The sequence below is a fragment of the Lynx canadensis genome, chromosome D2, assembly GCF_007474595.2.
Source record: "Lynx canadensis isolate LIC74 chromosome D2, mLynCan4.pri.v2, whole genome shotgun sequence".
NCBI classification, from domain to species: Eukaryota; Metazoa; Chordata; class Mammalia; order Carnivora; family Felidae; genus Lynx; species Lynx canadensis.
In genome coordinates this window covers 15405076-15422206 of record NC_044313.2, presented here as the reverse complement: position 1 = coordinate 15422206, position 17131 = coordinate 15405076, and the positions used below count along the sequence as shown (strand labels likewise).

Sequence of the window (17131 nt, the reverse complement as noted above, 5' to 3'; positions counted from 1 at the left end):
AAGATTTCATTCTTTTTGATGACTGAGTGATATTTCATTGTATAGGTATACCACATCTACCTTATCCCTTCATCAGTCAGTGGACATCCAGGCTCTTTCCATACTTTGGCTATTATTGATAATGCTGCTATAAACATCAGGGTTCATGTATCCCTTTGAATCAGAATTTTTGTATCCTTTTGGTAAATACCTAGTAGTGCAATTGCTCGATCATAAGGTAGTTCTATTTTTAACTTTTTGAGAAACCTCCATCCTGTTTTCCAGAGTGGCTGTATCAGTTTGAATTCCTACCAAGATTGTAAGAGTTCCCCTTTCTCTGGAGCCTCACAAACATCTGTTCTTTCCTGTGTTGTTAATTTTAGCCATTCTGACAGGTGTGAGGAGGTATCTCATCATGGTTTTGACATGTATTTCCCTGATGGTGAATGATGCTGAGCATTTTTTTGGGTGTCTGTTGGTCATCTATGTCTTCTTTGGAAAAATGTCTATTCATTTCTTCTGCCTGTTTTTTAACTGGATTATTAATTTTGGAGTGTTGACTCTGATAAGTTCTTTATAAGTTTTGGATTCTAATCCTTTATCAGATGTGTCATTTCCAAATATCTTCTCCCATTGCAGTAGGTTGCCTTTTAGTTTTGTTGATTCTTTCCTTTGCTGTGCAGAAGCTTTTTATCTTGATGAAGTCCCAATAGTTTATTTTTGCTTTTGTTTCCCTTTCGTAAGGAGACATATCTAGTAAAAGTTGCTAGTGCTGATGTCAAAGAGAATACTTCCTGTGCTCTCCTCTAGGATTGTGATAGTTCCCTGTCTCAGATTTAGGTCCTTTATCCATTTTGAACTTATTTTTGTATATGGTGTAGAAAAGTGGTCCAATTTCGTTCTTCTGCATGTGACTATCCTATCCAGTTTTCCCTTCACCATTTGCTGAAGACATTTTTTTCCATTGGATAATCTTTCCTGCTTTGTCGAAGAATAGTTGACCATATAAATGTGAGTTCATTTCTGAGTTTTCTATTTTGTTTCATTTATCTGTGTTTCTGTTTTTGTGCCAGTACCATACTGTCTTGATGATTACAGCTTTGTAATATAACTTGAAGTGTGGAATTGTGATGCCTCCAGCTTTGCTTTGCTTTTCAAAATTTTTAGGGGTCTTTGTGGTTCCATACACATTTTAGGATTGTTTGTTCTAGTTCTGTGAAAAACGCTGGTGGCATTTTGATAAGGATTGCATTAAATGTGTATACTGGTTTGGGTAGTATAGACGTTTCAACAACAATTGTTCTTCTAATCCATCAGCATGGAGCGTTTCTCCATTTCTTTGTGTCATCTTTAATTTCTTTCATAAGTGTTCTATAGTTTTTTTTTTTGTTTTTTTTTCAACGTTTATTTATTTTTGGGACAGAGAGAGACAGGGCATGAACGGGGGAGGGGCAGAGAGAGAGGGAGACACAGAATCGGAAACAGGCTCCAGGCTCCGAGCCATCAGCCCAGAGCCTGACGCGGGGCTCGAACTCACGGACCGCGAGACCGTGACCTGGCTGAAGTCGGACGCCCAACCGACTGCGCCACCCAGGCGCCCCAAGTGTTCTATAGTTTTTGGAGTACAAACCTTTTACTTCTTTGCTTAGGTTTATTCCTAGGTATTTTATGGTTTTGGTGCATTTGTAAATGGGATCAATTCCTTGATTTCTCTTTCTGCTCGCTTCCTTATTGATGTATAGAAATACAACAGATTTCTGTATATTGATTTTGTATCCTGCAACTTTACCGAATTTATTTATCAGTTCTAGCAATTTTTTTGGTGGAATCTTACAGGCTTTCTCTGTACAGTATCATGTCATCTGCAAGTTGTGAATTTTACTTCTTCCTTGTTGATTTGGGTGACTTTTATTTCTTTGTTGTCTGATTGCTGTGGCTAGGACTTCGAGTTCTTTGTTAAAAAAGAGTGGTGAGATGTACCTATGTCTTGCTCCTGACTGTAGAGGAAAAGGCCTCAGTTTTTCTCCATTGAGGAGGATATTAGCTGTGGATTTTTCATATGTAGCCTTTATTATGTTGAGGTATATTCCATTTAAACATACTTTTTGAGGGCTTTTTATAATGAATGGATATTGTACTTTGTCAAATGTTTTTTTCTGCATCTATTGAAATAATCATATGATTTTTATCCTTTGCTTTATTAATGTATTGTATCACATTGATTGATTTGCAAATATTCAACCACCCTTGAAACCCAGGAGTAAATCCCATGTTATCATGGTGAATGATTGTTTGAATGTATTGTTGGATTCAGTTTTCTAGTATTTTATTGAGATTTTTTACATCTCTGTTCATTAGAGATATTGGCCTGTTGTTCTCTCTTTTGTCTTTATCTGGTTTTGGTATCAGGGTAATGCTGGCCTCATAAAATGAATTTGGAAGGTTTTCCTCCTTTTCTATTTTTTGGAATATTTTTTGAAGAGTAGGTATTAACTCTTTTAAGTGTTTAGTAGACTTCACCATCTGTTCTTGGACTTTTATTTGATGGGAGGTATTTGATTACTGACTTAGTTTCTTTGCTGATTGTTGGTCTCTTCACATTTTCTATTCCTTTCTGTTTGAGTTTTGATAGTTTATATGTTTCTGGATTTTATCAGTTTCTTAGTTTGTCCAATTTGTTTTTCATAGTATTATCTTATAATTGTTTGAATTTCTGTGGTGTTGGTTGTTATTTCTTTTCTCTCATTTGTGATTTATTTATTTGGGTTTTTTTCTCTTTTCTTTTTGATATATCTCACTAGGGATTTACCAATTTTATTAATTCTTTCAAAGAACCAGCTCCTAGTTTCATGGATATGTTCTATTGGTTTTTAGTTTCTATATCATTTATTTCTGCTCTAATCTTTATTATTTCCCTTCTGCTGCTGCTTCACCTTCATTTGTGCCTTTTCTGCCTCCTTTAGGTATAAGATTAGGTTTTTTATTTGAGATTTTACTTTCTCCTTGAGGTAGGCCTGTATTGCTATAAACTTACCTCTTAGGACCACTTTTGCTGCATTCCAAAGGTTTTAGACCATTCTGTTTTCATTTTCATTTGTTTCCATGTATTTTAAAATTTCTCCTTTGATCTCTTCTTTGACCCATTCATTGTTTGGTAGCATGTTGTTTAATCTCCATGTATTTGTGCTTTTTTTTCAATTTTTTTCTTAGGGTTGACGTCTAGCTTCATAGCATTATGTTCAGGAAAGGTACATGGTATGATTTCAGTCTTTTTATATTTGTTGAGGCCTGTTTTGTGACCTAGTATGTGATCTATTCTGGAGAATGTTCCATGTGCACTTGAAAAGAATGTATGTTTTGTTGTTTTATGATGGAATGTTCTGTTTTGTGTGTCATTCGGAGCCATTTTTTCCTTGTTGATTTTCTGTTTAGATGATTTGTCCATTGGTATAAGTGGGGTGTTAAAGTCCCATAATATTATTGTATTATTATATGTTATTTCCTTTATATTTGTTATTAATAGTTTTTTTTAATATTTGGGTGCTTTCATGTTGGGTGCATAAATATTTAAAGTTGTTATATTTTCTTGTTGGATTCTCCTCTTTATGGTTGTATGGTGTCCTTCATTGTCTCTCGTTACAGTCTTTGTTGTAATGTCTAGTTTGTGCAATATAAGTATTGCTACTCTGCCTTTCCTTTGACACCTTCTTCCGTGATAAATGTTTCTCCAACCCCTCACTTTAAATCTGCAGGTGTCTTGGGGCGCCTGGGTGGCTCAGTCGGTTGAGCGGCCGACTTCGGCTCAGGTCATGATCTCATGGCCCGTGAGTTCGAGCCCCGCGTCAGGCTCTGTGCTGACAGCTCAGAGCCTGGAGCCTGTTTCAGATTCTGTGTCTCCCTGTCTCTGACCCTCCCCCATTCATGCTTTGTCTCTCTCTGTCTCAAAAATAAATAAACGTTAAAAAAAAATAAATAAATCTGCAGGTGTCTTTAGGTCTAAAATTAGTCCCCTCTAGGCAGCATATTGATGGATATTATTTTTTTTTATTCATTCTGATGCCCTGTGTTGTATCTTTTGATGGGAGCATTTATCCATTTACATTAAAAATGATTATTGACAGAAATGTATTTATTGCCATTTTATTGCTTTTTTTGTTGTTTCTGGAGATTTTCTCTAACTCTTTCTTGTCTTTGTCACTCTTGGTCTTTCCTTTCCATTCATAGAGGCCCCTTTAATATTTCTTGCAGGGCTTGTTTAGTGGTTACTAACTCCTTTAGTTTTCATCTTGGAAACTCCTTATCTTTTCTTCTATTTTTTTTTTTTTATTTATTTTTTTATTTTTTTATTTTTTTTTTCAACGTTTATTTATTTTTGGGACAGAGAGAGACAGAGCATGAACGGGGGAGGGGCAGAGAGAGAGGGAGACACAGAATCGGAAACAGGCTCCAGGCTCTGAGCCATCAGCCCAGAGCCTGACACGGGGCTCGAACCCACGGACCGCGAGATCGTGACCTGGCTGAAGTCGGACGCTTAACCGACTGCGCCACCCAGGCGCCCCTCTTTTCTTCTATTTTAAGTGAAAGCTTTACGACCTAGAGAATTCTTGCCTGTAGATTTCTCCCATTCAGCACTTTGAACATATCATGCCACTCCCTTCTGTCTTGCCAAGTTTCTGTTGAGAAATTTCCAGCCAGCCTTATGGATCTTCCCTTCTAAGTTAAGGACGTCTTTTGTCTTGCTGCTGTTAAGATTTTTATTTATCACTATATTTTGTAAAATTAATTACAGTATGTCTTGTATGTCTTGTATATCCTGCTTTTGTTGATTTTTATGGAAGTTCTCTGTGCTTTCTGGATCTGGATGTCTGTTTCCTTCCTCAGATTAGGGAAGTTTGAGCAATTATTTCTTCAAGTAACTTTTCTGCCCCCCTTTTCTCTCTCTTCTTGTTTTGGAACTTATGTAACACTAATGTTAATATGTTTGATAGAGTCACTGAGTTCCTTAAGTCTACTTTCATGTTGCATACTTCTTTCTTTTGTTCAGCTTCATTTTCTAATATTTTGTCTTCTAGGTCACTAGTCATTCTTCTGTTTCTTCCAATCTGATATTCATTGCATCAAGCCTGTTACCAATCTCTCCATCTCAGATTGATTCTTTTTTAACTCTTTTATCTCTGTGGTAAGGGTCTCACTAATGTCTTCTATACTTTTCTCAAGCCCAGTGAGTGTCCTTATGATTATTGCTTTAAAGTTTCCATCAAGCATGTTACTTATACCTGTTTCACTTAGATCTCTGCCCATGACCTTATCTTGTTTTTTCATTTGCGATGAATTCCTCCATCTTGGCATTTTGTGTAAGTGTCTGCCTTCTTCTCTGTGTTAGAAAAGACAGGTCTCTTCCTCCTTAAAGTAATGGCTTATGAATAACAGGTAATTTAGTGTCCAGAGTGTGAGACTTCAGGAAGTTTTCCTGATGTGTGCTGAATGTGCTCTGCTATTGTGTTTTGGCTGTTATATCCTTTAGGCCAGTCGTTTTTGTAGAGGCTCTTGTTGCCTGCTGTGGAAAGTATTTGGTCCCTGGTCTGAATGTGGCAAGTTTTAGCTAGGTGAAATGAGACCTGACACCACCTCCACCAGAACTAAGGCCCTGCAGAACTCTAATCGGGAGACATGATGTGGGTAGGGGGTTTGTGCTGGTCTTTGAGAAGGGGCCTGCTTCACTGGGACTGAGACAAGCTTGACTGAGAAGATCAGTCCTGTCAGAGTGCAGGGGTGTGGGACTTGGTATAAGCAAGTTAGACAGCCAGTGTGGGTGCTTCCCTCAGGTTGCTCTGTGATTCTACTGAGAGGCAATGAAGGGAAATGGCCAGTTCCTTTGTTCCTGGAGAAGTGTCTCCATAAACACTGCCTGTTAGAGATGAGATCCATGAAGACAGAATAATCCTACTGCTGTATTCCCCAGGTGTTCTTCAGATCACTGTTTCTATGCTGACTTTCCCTGGATTGTTTGCCTGCTTTCTCTCAAGGAGCAGCCCAGTGGCCTTTGGGCCCATCCCCACCAAGCCCAGTGACCTTTAAAACTCTAGACTTTAAGCCCCAGTAGTTGCAAGAACTCATGTAATTCAGCCTCTCTCATTTTCCAAGGCAATAGCTTTGTAGAAATGTTCTCCTTGTGTGTTCTCCTGCATGCTCCTCTCTCTCTCTCACTCTTCTCCATGACCACAGCTTCCTCCCCTCTATAGCACCTGCTATCCCTTTCTCCCCTAAACCACGTCTCCACACTTCCTACTTTCTTTGATGTGACCTCTTCTCTCCCTTTAGTTGGGATGTTTGTTATGTCAGTCTTCAGGTTGATTTCTGGGGTATTTATGATGATTTGATAGTTATCTAGTTGTGTTCATGGGAAGAAACAAGCCTAGGGTCCTCCTATCTGACATCATTTTCCTACGTAGTCTCTTTAATCTACTTTGAGTTGTTTTCTGTATATGGTGTAAGATAAGTGCTCTAGACTGAATGTTTGTGTCCCCTCCCCCCCCCTCCAGCCCCCAAATCATGTGTTAAATCCTAATGCTCAATGTAATGCTATTTAGAAATGAGACATGTGGGAGGTAACTAGGTCATGAGGGTGGAGCCCTCATAAATGGGATTGGTACCCTTACAAAAGAGTTCCTAAAGAGTTCCCTCACCTCCTTTTGCCATGTGAGGGCACAGTGAGAAGAGGATTGTCTATGTACTATGAAGTTGGCCTCAACAGACACCAACTTTTCCAGCACCTTTATCTTGGGATTCCCAGCCTCCACTTGTGTGAGAAATATAATTCTTCTGTTTGTAGTCACTGCCCATGTGCTAGTCTGTGGTATTTTTGTTATCACAGCCCTAGTGCACTAAGATAGTTAGGATACAATTTCATTCTCTCTATGGGGATATCCAGTTTTCCCAACACCATTTGTTGAAGAGACTGTCCTTTTCCTCATTGTATATTTTTGGCATCCTCGTTGATGATTACTTTACCATGTATGTGTGGGTATATTTCTGGGCTTTCTATTTATTATGTTGGACCATATGTCTGTTTTTATGCCAGTACCCTATTTTTAATTACCATAGCTTTCTAATATATTTTGAAATCAGGATACTTAATGCTTACAGTTTTGTTCTTCTTTCTCAGGACTGTTTTAGCTTTGGGGTCTTTTATGATTCTATATAAATTTATTTTTTAATTGTTTTTATTTTTATTTTTATTTTTCATTTTTTAATTTACATCCAGGTAGTTAGCATATAGGGAGTAGATTCCAATGATTCATCCCCTATGTATAATATCCAGTGTTCATTCCAACAAGTGTCTTGCTTAATGCCCCTTACCCATTTAAGCCCATCTCCCCCCACCCACAACCCCTCCAGCAACCCTCAGTTCTCTATATTTAAATGAATTTCTTATGTTTTGTCCCCTACCTGTTTTTATATTACTTTTGCTTCCCTTCCCTTATGTTCACCTGTTTTGTATCTTAAATTACACATATGAGTGAAATCATATGATATGTGTCTTTCTCTGATTTCGCTTTGCATAGTAACCTCTAGTTCTATCCACGTACTTGCAAATGGCAAGGTTTCGTTCTTTTTGATTGCCATGTAATACCCCATTATATATATATAATGTTTACATACACACACACATATGTGTGTGTGTATATATACACACACATTTGTATATATGTATATACACACACACACTACATTTTGATTTCTTTTTTTGATCCATTAGTTCAGAAATGTTTTATTTAATTTCTACATGTTTTTGAACTACCAATTTTTCTCCTGCTATTGATTCCTAGTTTAATTCCCTTGTGGTCAGAAAAGATAATTGATACATTTTCAGTCATCTTAGATTTGTTAAGAGTTTTTTTTGTGACCTAACGTGATATATTTTGGAGACTATCCCATGTATACATGAACAGAATATGTATTCCGCTGCTCTTTGTGGAATTATATTTCTGTGTCTGTTAAGTACATGTTCTGAGTGTTGTTTGACTCCACTTTCTCCTTACTGATTTTCTCTTTCTATCCACTGTTGAAAGGATGTTATTGGAGCCTCTTACTATTATTTTGTTCCATCTGTTGTCCCCTTAAGTTGTATCTATGTTCGTTTCTATATTTAGGTGCTATCATAGTGGGTACGTGTGTGTGTGTGTGTGTGTGTGTGTGTGTGTGTATAATTATTATAGTTATACCTTCCTGATGAATTGACCCATTTATCATTATACAGTGTCCTTGTTTGTCTCTTGTTAAAGTTTTTTACTTATAGTCTGTTTTGTCTTATATAAGTATAGCTACCTCTTCCCTCTTTTGTTTCTTATTTGCATGGAATATCCTTTCCCATCCCCTCACTTTTAGTCTGTAAGTGTCTATAAATCTGAAATGAGTCTCTTTTAGACAGCATTGTGTTGGGTATTGTTTTTTTTAATCCACCTGTCTACTTTATATCTTTTGATTGGGGAGTTTAATAGATTTATGTTTAAAGTAATTATTGATAGGAGAGGACTTACTATTTCCATTTTGTTAATTGTTGTCTGTCTTTTAGTTAGTGTGTGTGTGTATGTGTGTGTTGTTGTTGTTGTTGTTGTTCCTTTTTTCACTCTTGAAGGCTTTGTTTTTATTGATTTTTTTTTTGTAGTGATATGCTTTGTATGCTTTGATTTCTTGCTCCTTTTCTTTTGTGCATCTTATGTATGCATTTTCTTTGTAGTTATCATGAATTTTACATATAGTTATAACTGTTTTAGGGCGGCTGGGCGGCTCAGTCGGATAGACATCCAACTTCAGCTCAGGTCATGATCTCACTGCTCATAAGTTCAAGCCCCATGTTGAGCTCTGTGCTGACAGCTCAGATCCTGGAGCCTGCTTCAGATTCTGTGTGTCTTTCTCTCTGCTCCTCCCCCACTCATACTCTGTCTCTGTCTCTCTCTTTCTCCCTCTCTCAAATATGAAAAAATAAAACCTAAAAAACAAATAAATAAATAAAAACAGTGTTTTAAGCTGATGAAACTTAACTTCAACCACATGCCAAAACTCTATACTCTTAACCTGTCTATCCCCTCTCTCCACTCTGTTATTGATCTTATAACAATTAACATTTTTTTTATAAATCAGATTAGTTATGATGAGCTCCCTCAATTTCTGTTTGTCTAGGAAAGTCTTCATGTCTCAAGTTTTTTTAAGGACAGTGTTACCAGGAATAGTATTCCTCTTTGGTACATTTTTTCTTTCAAAACTTTTAATAGGGCTTCTTTGTATATAAGTAACTTTACTCTTTCTTGCTTTCAAAATCCTGTCTTTGACTTTAACAATTTTATTTGATTCTTTATGTTCATCTTCCTTTTGTTTTCTTCAGCTTCATGAATCTAGATGTTTGTACTTCTTAGATTTGGGACATTTTAGGCCATTATTGCTTTAAATAAATAAATTTCTGCCCCTTTCTTTCTCTTCTCTAAGATCTATATTATATATATATAATATATATTAGTTATATTATATATGTAATATATGTGTGTGTGTGTGTGTGTGTATATATATATATATATATATATATATATATATATATATATAATTTTTTTCCTTGATTGTATTCCATAAGTCCATTAGGCTTTCTTCACTCTTTTCTTTCTCTTTTCTTTTTGTTCCTTTGGCTAGTTAACTTCAGATGATTGAGTTCATGGATTCTTTCTTCTACTTGGTCAAGTTTGTCATTAAAACTATATATTGAATTTTTCAGTTAATTTATTGTATTCTTCTGCTCCAGAATTTCTGTGGTTCCTTTTATAGTTCTGTCCTGTCTGTTGCATTGACATTTTGTTCATATATTGTTTCCTTGGTTTCATTTAATTATCTTTCTGTGGTCTCTTATTCCTTCCTTATTACTTCTTTAATACAATTATTTGAATCATTTGGCAGACAATTCCAGATCTCCATTTCTTTAGGGTCAGTTACTGGAGATTTATTTTGTTCCTTTGGTTATGTCATATTTCTCCCATACTTAATTTTCCTTGTAGCTTTGCACTGGTGTCTGTGCTTTTGAAGAAACAACTACTTTTCCCAGTCTTTATTGACTGGCTTCAAAGGGAAAGACCATCATTTAGCCCAGCTAGAAGATACTGGGAGCATCAGAAACCTTTTCTGTGATTAATCATGTTCCACAACTTTTCCTTTTCTTCGAAGGGGAGTAGTCTTAGGGTTACACGCCTTCTCTCAGTTTCACAGAGCAATTCTGGCTGTAGTGAGCTGCCTGCCTTTTTCCCCTTGGGCGGTACACAGAAAATTCATGGTGTTGGATGCACATTCCATTCTCTTCCTTCCTGGAGGAGAAGTCTCAAGGTTGCGCACCTTCTCCTAATCTTGCGGAGCCATGCCAGCAGCAGTAAGCCACCCACTTACTTTCTTTATTTTTAGCTACTGTCAGATGTCCAAACTATGCTTGTTCTCTTAGTGCTCTGGGTGAGGTAAATCAGAAACAGATCCTTTAGGCAGTGCAATGAAAGACCAGGGATGTTGGATATATGCTACATTCTCTCTCTTCCCTGTGGGAGAAGTCAAAGCCAAGGTGTTCTCTGTAATGCTGAGTGCTGCCTTGGGCAGAGGCTGAAATGAGTAAAGTGAAATTGTTCTCTTACTGATTATAATGTGGCTCTTCATTTATATTAATCTTTGGTACTGGAACTTTTTAACTAGATTTTGATTCTTTCATAAAGTTATTTTTGGCCCATACAACATTGTTAAATCAGTGTTTTAATGGAGGATAAGGGCTGTGACTTCCTATTTCACCATCTTACTAATGTCACTTTCTTTTGCTGTTTTTTAATTATATCTTAATCTATCTCTTAAGTCCATATCATATATTTTAATAGTTTTTTTAAATAGGTGAAACCTCAAAATATATCTTGCCATTGCTAGCTTCTCTAAAGTATTTTATTGGACTTGCCAACAAATAATACAATTTCTTAAATTTTTCTTTTACAGTAAAGTAGGGTCTCTTCTCAAAAGTAGAACAGTTCATTTAATGTTATGCCTTATTCTTTAGATTTTAAGAAGTGTCTATATTCTTTGGAATACATTTAACGTTTTGACTTTTAAATAAGAATTTTAAAGTATAATGTTTTAAGTATAACCTTCTTTTTACTTATATTGTGTTTTTTTTTAACCAAGACATTAGAAATGTCAGAAACCCCATTGTTCACTGTAATAAGAAAGATTTTATAAATGCACCGTAATCACCATTGACTTCTTTTTCATTGTAAAATATACATAAAATAAAATTTATAATTTTAATCATTTTTAGGTATACCATTCGGTGGCATTAAGTACAATTACAGTGTTGTGCAACTCATCACCACTATCTATCACCAATTTTTTTTTATCATTCCAAACAGAATTTCTGTCTCCATTAAGCAATAATTCCTCATTTCTTCCCTTCGCCACAGCCCCTTTATTCTACTTTCTGTCTCTGAATTTGTATATTCTAAGTACCTCACATGTACAACCATACAATATCTGTCCTTTTGTGTCTGGCTTATTTCACTTAGCCTAATGTTTCCAAGGTTCAGCCATGTTGTAGTGTGCATCAGAATTTCATTTTTTACCATTGGCCTCTTGAATGTTTAATAGTGATTACAAACTTACGTACGTCTTTGAAGACATGAGAAATTTTATTATACTTGGAACATCTGGAATGTGAATACCATTTTTCCACAATATAATCCATAGTATCACATGTGTAGGTCCAGATTAGGCATAATTTTAGTTTGCTTCTCTCTTGACCATCCTCTCCTTTTTCAGTTTCCTGAAAATATCAACTGGTTCCAAATGTCACAGCTTTCTGTTTTATATCTACTGTCTTGTCTAGTTGAAGCCAATAGCTCGGACACATTTTCTTTGAAACTGTAGGATGCTAAGCTAAGCATGAGAGTTGCCTCTAAGAATGCTTGCAATATCATTATACGTAATTTTATAAATATAACTCATAGTTAAAGATATACTCAACTTGGAAGAGTTAGTGAAATTAATATACGGTCAGGGCTTCCTACTTATCCTAAATAAAAGATAATAATAAACAGATGCCTTAATTATTGATTCATTTCCTACATTTTGACAACAGATTTAATTTAATCCATTTTTACCTGAGAGTTCTAGTTTATGTAATTTATGTTTTTTTTGTTTTTTGTTTTTTTCACTACAAAAGCTATGTATAAGGGATGCCTGGGGTGGCTCAGTTGGTTGAGTGTCCAACCTTGGCTCAGGTCATGATCTCATGGTTCATGAGTTCTAGCCCCATGACAGGCTCTGTGCTGACAGCTCAGAGCCTGGAGCCTGTTTCAGATTTTGTGTCTCCCTCTCTCTCTGCTCCTACCCCACTCACACTCTGTCTCTCTCTCTTTCAAAAAGAAAATAAACAAAAAAATTGTAAAAACTAACATGTAGTAATACAATAAATACCTAAGAAAAAGTTTTTCAATAAAACAACAATCTTACATTGGTGTAAAATTACTTTGGACTAATTAAAACCTGTACCGTTTACATATTAACTACAGGTAAACAAGAGAATCAAAATACAAACAACGAATCACAGCTCCCCTGGCTTACAGACAGAAGGCTAGATTATAGTAGAGAAGATAAATGGAAACTTTAAACTACCTTTGAATTTATCACCTATATTTTTTCATTAAAATGGTGTAATTGACATCTACACTTGGTTGAATACTGACAAAACGTATCCAGTCTGTGAACTGTAGCATGGGCATAATTAAAACATAAAACGTTATTTAGTGTAGTTTGATTTTTGTAACCCTAATATTTTCTTTCTTGGTAGTCAAACAAAATTTGGATATTTCAATTAATGCATCAAACAACTTTAATCTCAACATCACATGGTCAGTTGGTTCAACAGGTAAGAGAATTTTGTTGTCACATCTTTTACATTTGTTTGTATATGGAAGATGTTCTAACATGATCTTTTTTGTTAATTCAAAAAATTGAAATTAAAATATATATGTCATAATAATTGTGCTGGTTCAGGTACAAGTAATAAGTAGCATTATTAATACAGTTTCATTATTTTAACTTTGTCCTTATTCAATTAAATTAGATGGGTAACAAATAATATACACCACTTAATTTTTTAAAAAGACATTGTTATGAATTGCTATGATTTTAATTAAGATAGAGTACTTCTTTAATGATTGGGACTGTGATTTCAATTATTTGACTCACTATCATAAAGCTATAAATTTAATTATTAACCTTAATATTGATATAAGACAAATTCTGTGCATGTTGATAAATTAATAGGCTTTTATTCCTTTCAAACTTAGAAATATACCAACACCTTTGTCAGCTTTGGTGCTGAGAAAGGGTTAAAAAAAAACCCTCTCCTTAATATGTCTTCTGTAATAAGTTTTAGAACTTGAAAATTTTGACTTTTAAAAAAATAGAACCAAGATGAAATACAAACTGTCTGTTGGATTATGAAAAAGTATGCTCACTTTTTTTTTGTATTTGCATACTAAGAAAGTCTATTGATTTTTATTTTCTGTATCAAAGCTATACTGTTGCACAATGTGTTGGAATCCTCTTTAAGGAAAACATGTGGATTCTGGGGTGCCTGGGTGTCCAGACAGTTGGACATTCAGCTCTTGGGCTCTTGATCTCAGGGTCGTGAGTTCTAGCCCCATACTATGGCTCCACACTGTGCATGGAGCCTACTAAAACAGAAAGAAAGAAAAGAAAATATATGTATTCTTAGGTCATTATGCTCTTTTAATATGTAGAATCATGGAGACATAGAATTCAAGAGTGAGATAGTCTTTGCAATTCTAGAACCTATATTACATGTGTTAAAAAATGAGAAGTTTGGGCAATATATACACATTTTGCTACAATGGTGTCCACCTTATAGTAAAATCTTGGGACTGTGAGCTTCATTAATTAAGAATTCATGAAAACTTGTATTACTAATTTGAAAATTACTTTGGCATAATAAACTGACTCCAGAAGTGTTCTAAAATCTGTCAACAAAATATACAAAACCTCTACAGTTAGATTAGAATGATGATTTTAGCATGCAAGAAATTACTTGTAACTTTCAGATTCCCAAAACCAAATCTCCGAAATTTTGATTTATCAGATTGGGAGATGGGTTCATGAAACCTGCTTTTTAAAACAGCAACCCAGGTGCTTTTGAAATAGGTGATGAGTTAGAAATTAATTCAGTTGCCCAGTATACTAATTCTAAAAATTTTTACCGTTTGTTAAAGTAGAGGGCTTGGTAAGATTGTTGGAAATGCTTTGTTCCATTTGGTTAATTTCAGTAAATATTTATTGAGTATGCAATATGTGTTTAACAAATTGAACATTTATCTCATGTTTTAAATTATAGCCTCGTTTCAATTTATTCAAAGTAGTGATGGTTCAATTTGTGGTTAAGACAAATAAATTGATTTCTTTTCTATGTTTTAATTGGATTGAGACATGTGAAATATGTCCTGATTTGTTTTGAGAGGCTCTGTGGAGTAGTGAATAGAAAGAATTCAGTGTCTGGAGCTAATGGATACCTGAGTTCCAAAGAGAAATTTACCATTCAGTAGCTATAAAATTAAGGCAAGTGTTTTAATCTTTCTGAGGCTCAGGTTTAAATTTGAAAAAAGAGATGGAATACCTTGGGGGTAAAATTGTTATTAGAGAAGAATATAAAGTTTCTTCACCAGTGCCTAGTCCATAGCACTTACTTAATCAGTGGTATCATTAAAAAATAATTTTATACTGTTTCCATTACATTTATGATTAATCTTATTTCTCCTTTGTCACTCTAAATACTAAAGAAGTTATTTTGATAATTGTTTTTATAAGTGTAGTTATAAAAATTAAGTAAATATCTATTTTTAAGTTAAAATATCCTTTTTTCCTAATATGAAAATTTACAGTTTGTTTTTATTATTTACATTTTAGCTGGAACAATATCTGGGGAGGAGACTCCTATAGTGTCCAAGACTAATATAAAGGAATACAGAGATAGTTTTTCCTATGAAAAATTTAACTTCAGAAGCAATCCTAACATTACATTCTATGTGTATGTCAGCAACTTTTCCTGGCCTATTAAAATACAGGTAAGTGTTAATAGTATTTAACATAATGGCCATTGAATATTTTTTTCACAAAAACAGTGCTGCTTTTGTTCAAAGTAATGATATGGATAAGATTTTTATTTCTCGAAAAACATGAAAAATGTACGTAACCTTGATAAAAAGGGTACGTTGAATGTTTATAAAAATAATTCATACTTATGATATTGAATCAATTGGTGTACAAATTTTTCAGTGAAATCATATTCTACAAATGTATCAAGGGTCGCCTCGGTGGCTCAGTTGGTTAAGCGTCCAACTTCAGCTCGAGTCATGATCTAACGGATTCATGGGTTCAAGCCCTGTGTGGCGCTCTGTGCTGACCTCTCAGAGCCTGGAGCCTGCTTCGGACTCTGTGTCTCCCTCTGTCTCTGCCCCTCCCCCCTCACGCTCTTTTCTCTCTCTCTCATAATGAATAAATATTTTAAAAAATGCATCAAAACTTGAAATAATTAGATTGGGTTTTTTGATTAATTGTGTATTTCACCTGAGGGTTAGATACTCTCTTCCTCCAACTCTACTTAAAATTATTTGCTGTGTTTAGAATCTCATTTTTGCTTTATTATATACTGAACATTATTTAAACTTTCATTAAAAATTTAAGGTAAGCAACTTAACAGTTCTTTAAGATCCACTGCCTCTCACTATTGGTTTCTTAATGCTATATGTACATATTTCTTTCTATCTTTTTATCTTTCACTTTGTATATTTCAGTTTTTATTGTGTTTAGTGATAGGCTGCAAAAGGCTTTAGATTTATTGCTAGGAAAACATTTAGGAAGTTCTTTCTATCTTGAAATATTCAGGGTTTGTGCTCTTAATTTATGCTTTTATGAAAGAAAAGCCTGTATGTCGTAATGTTGGAATTTGTTCATATACTCATTCTTTTATGACTGGTTATTTGATTAGATGGAATTCAGATTATTTTTTGGAATATCTCATACATATCAAGCTCTGTGCTAGGTTATTATGTTTTAAAATCTTTTAAAATTTACATGGTGTACCTGGGTAACTCAGTTGGTTAAGTGTCCAACTCCTGATTTCAGCTCAGGTCATGATTTCATGGTGGTAAGATCGAGCCCCATGTCAGGCTCTGTGCTGGGCGTGGAACCTGCTTAAGATTCTCTCTCTCTCCCTCTCCCTCTGTCCCTCCCCTGTTCACATACATGCACACATCCACACATATTCTTCTCTCAAAAAAATTATAGATTATTCTTTCCCCTTTTATATTAATGACAGTTTATGATCTGTGACTGAAAATGTTTGTACGGGTTTTAGTTTTAGGTTTCAAGTTTTTATTCAAATTCTAGTTAGTTAATATACAGTATAATACTGGCTTCAGGAGTAGAATCTAGTGATTCGTCACGAGTGCCCTCCTTAATACCCATCACTCATGTAGCCCACCCACCTCCCTCCATCAACCCTCAGTTCTGTATAATTAAGAGTCTGTTTTATGGTCTGCCTCTCTCTTTCTTCTCCCCCACCCATGTACATCTTTTCATCTATTATATTCCACATGAGTGAAATAATATGGTATTTATCTTTTCTCTGACTGACTTACTTTGCTTAGCATAATACACTCTAGCTCCATCCATGTTGTTGCAAATAGCAAGATTTCTTTCATTTTGATGGTTGAGTAATATTCCTGTGTGTGTGTGTGTGTGTGTGTGTGTGTGTGTGTGTGTGTATGTACATACATACATATATACTACATCTTATTTACCCATTCATCAGTTGATGGACATTTGGGCTCTTTACATACTTTGGCTATTATTGAAAATGCTGCTATAAACATCAGAGTACATGTGTCCCTTTGAATCGGTATTTTTGTATCCTTTTGATAAATACCAGTAGTGAATTGATGTATCATAGGGCAGTTCTATTTTTAACTGTTTGAGGAGCCTCCATATTGTTCTCCAGATTGGCTGCATTAGTTTGCATTCCCACCAACAGTGTAATGGGTTCCCCCTTTCTCTGCATCCTAACCAACAT

The 17131-nt window shown here is 35.1% G+C and overlaps 1 protein-coding gene across 2 annotated transcripts in view; it reads left to right on the top strand.

Annotated features, from left to right (window-relative positions):
- The window catches only part of ATRNL1 (attractin like 1), a 789020-nt gene that overhangs the window by 294821 nt on the left and 477068 nt on the right, over window positions 1-17131 (top strand). Inside the window, exons 23-25 of one of the 2 annotated variants that reach the window (XM_030334763.1) lie at window positions 3447-3453; window positions 12839-12910; window positions 14968-15125. In XM_030334763.1, coding sequence (XP_030190623.1) covers window positions 3447-3453; window positions 12839-12910; window positions 14968-15125 — 237 coding nt within the window. Of the gene's footprint in view, window positions 1-3446; window positions 3454-12832; window positions 12911-14967; window positions 15126-17131 lie in introns of those variants that run through there. The other variant, XM_030334762.1, reaches the window with a different exon arrangement.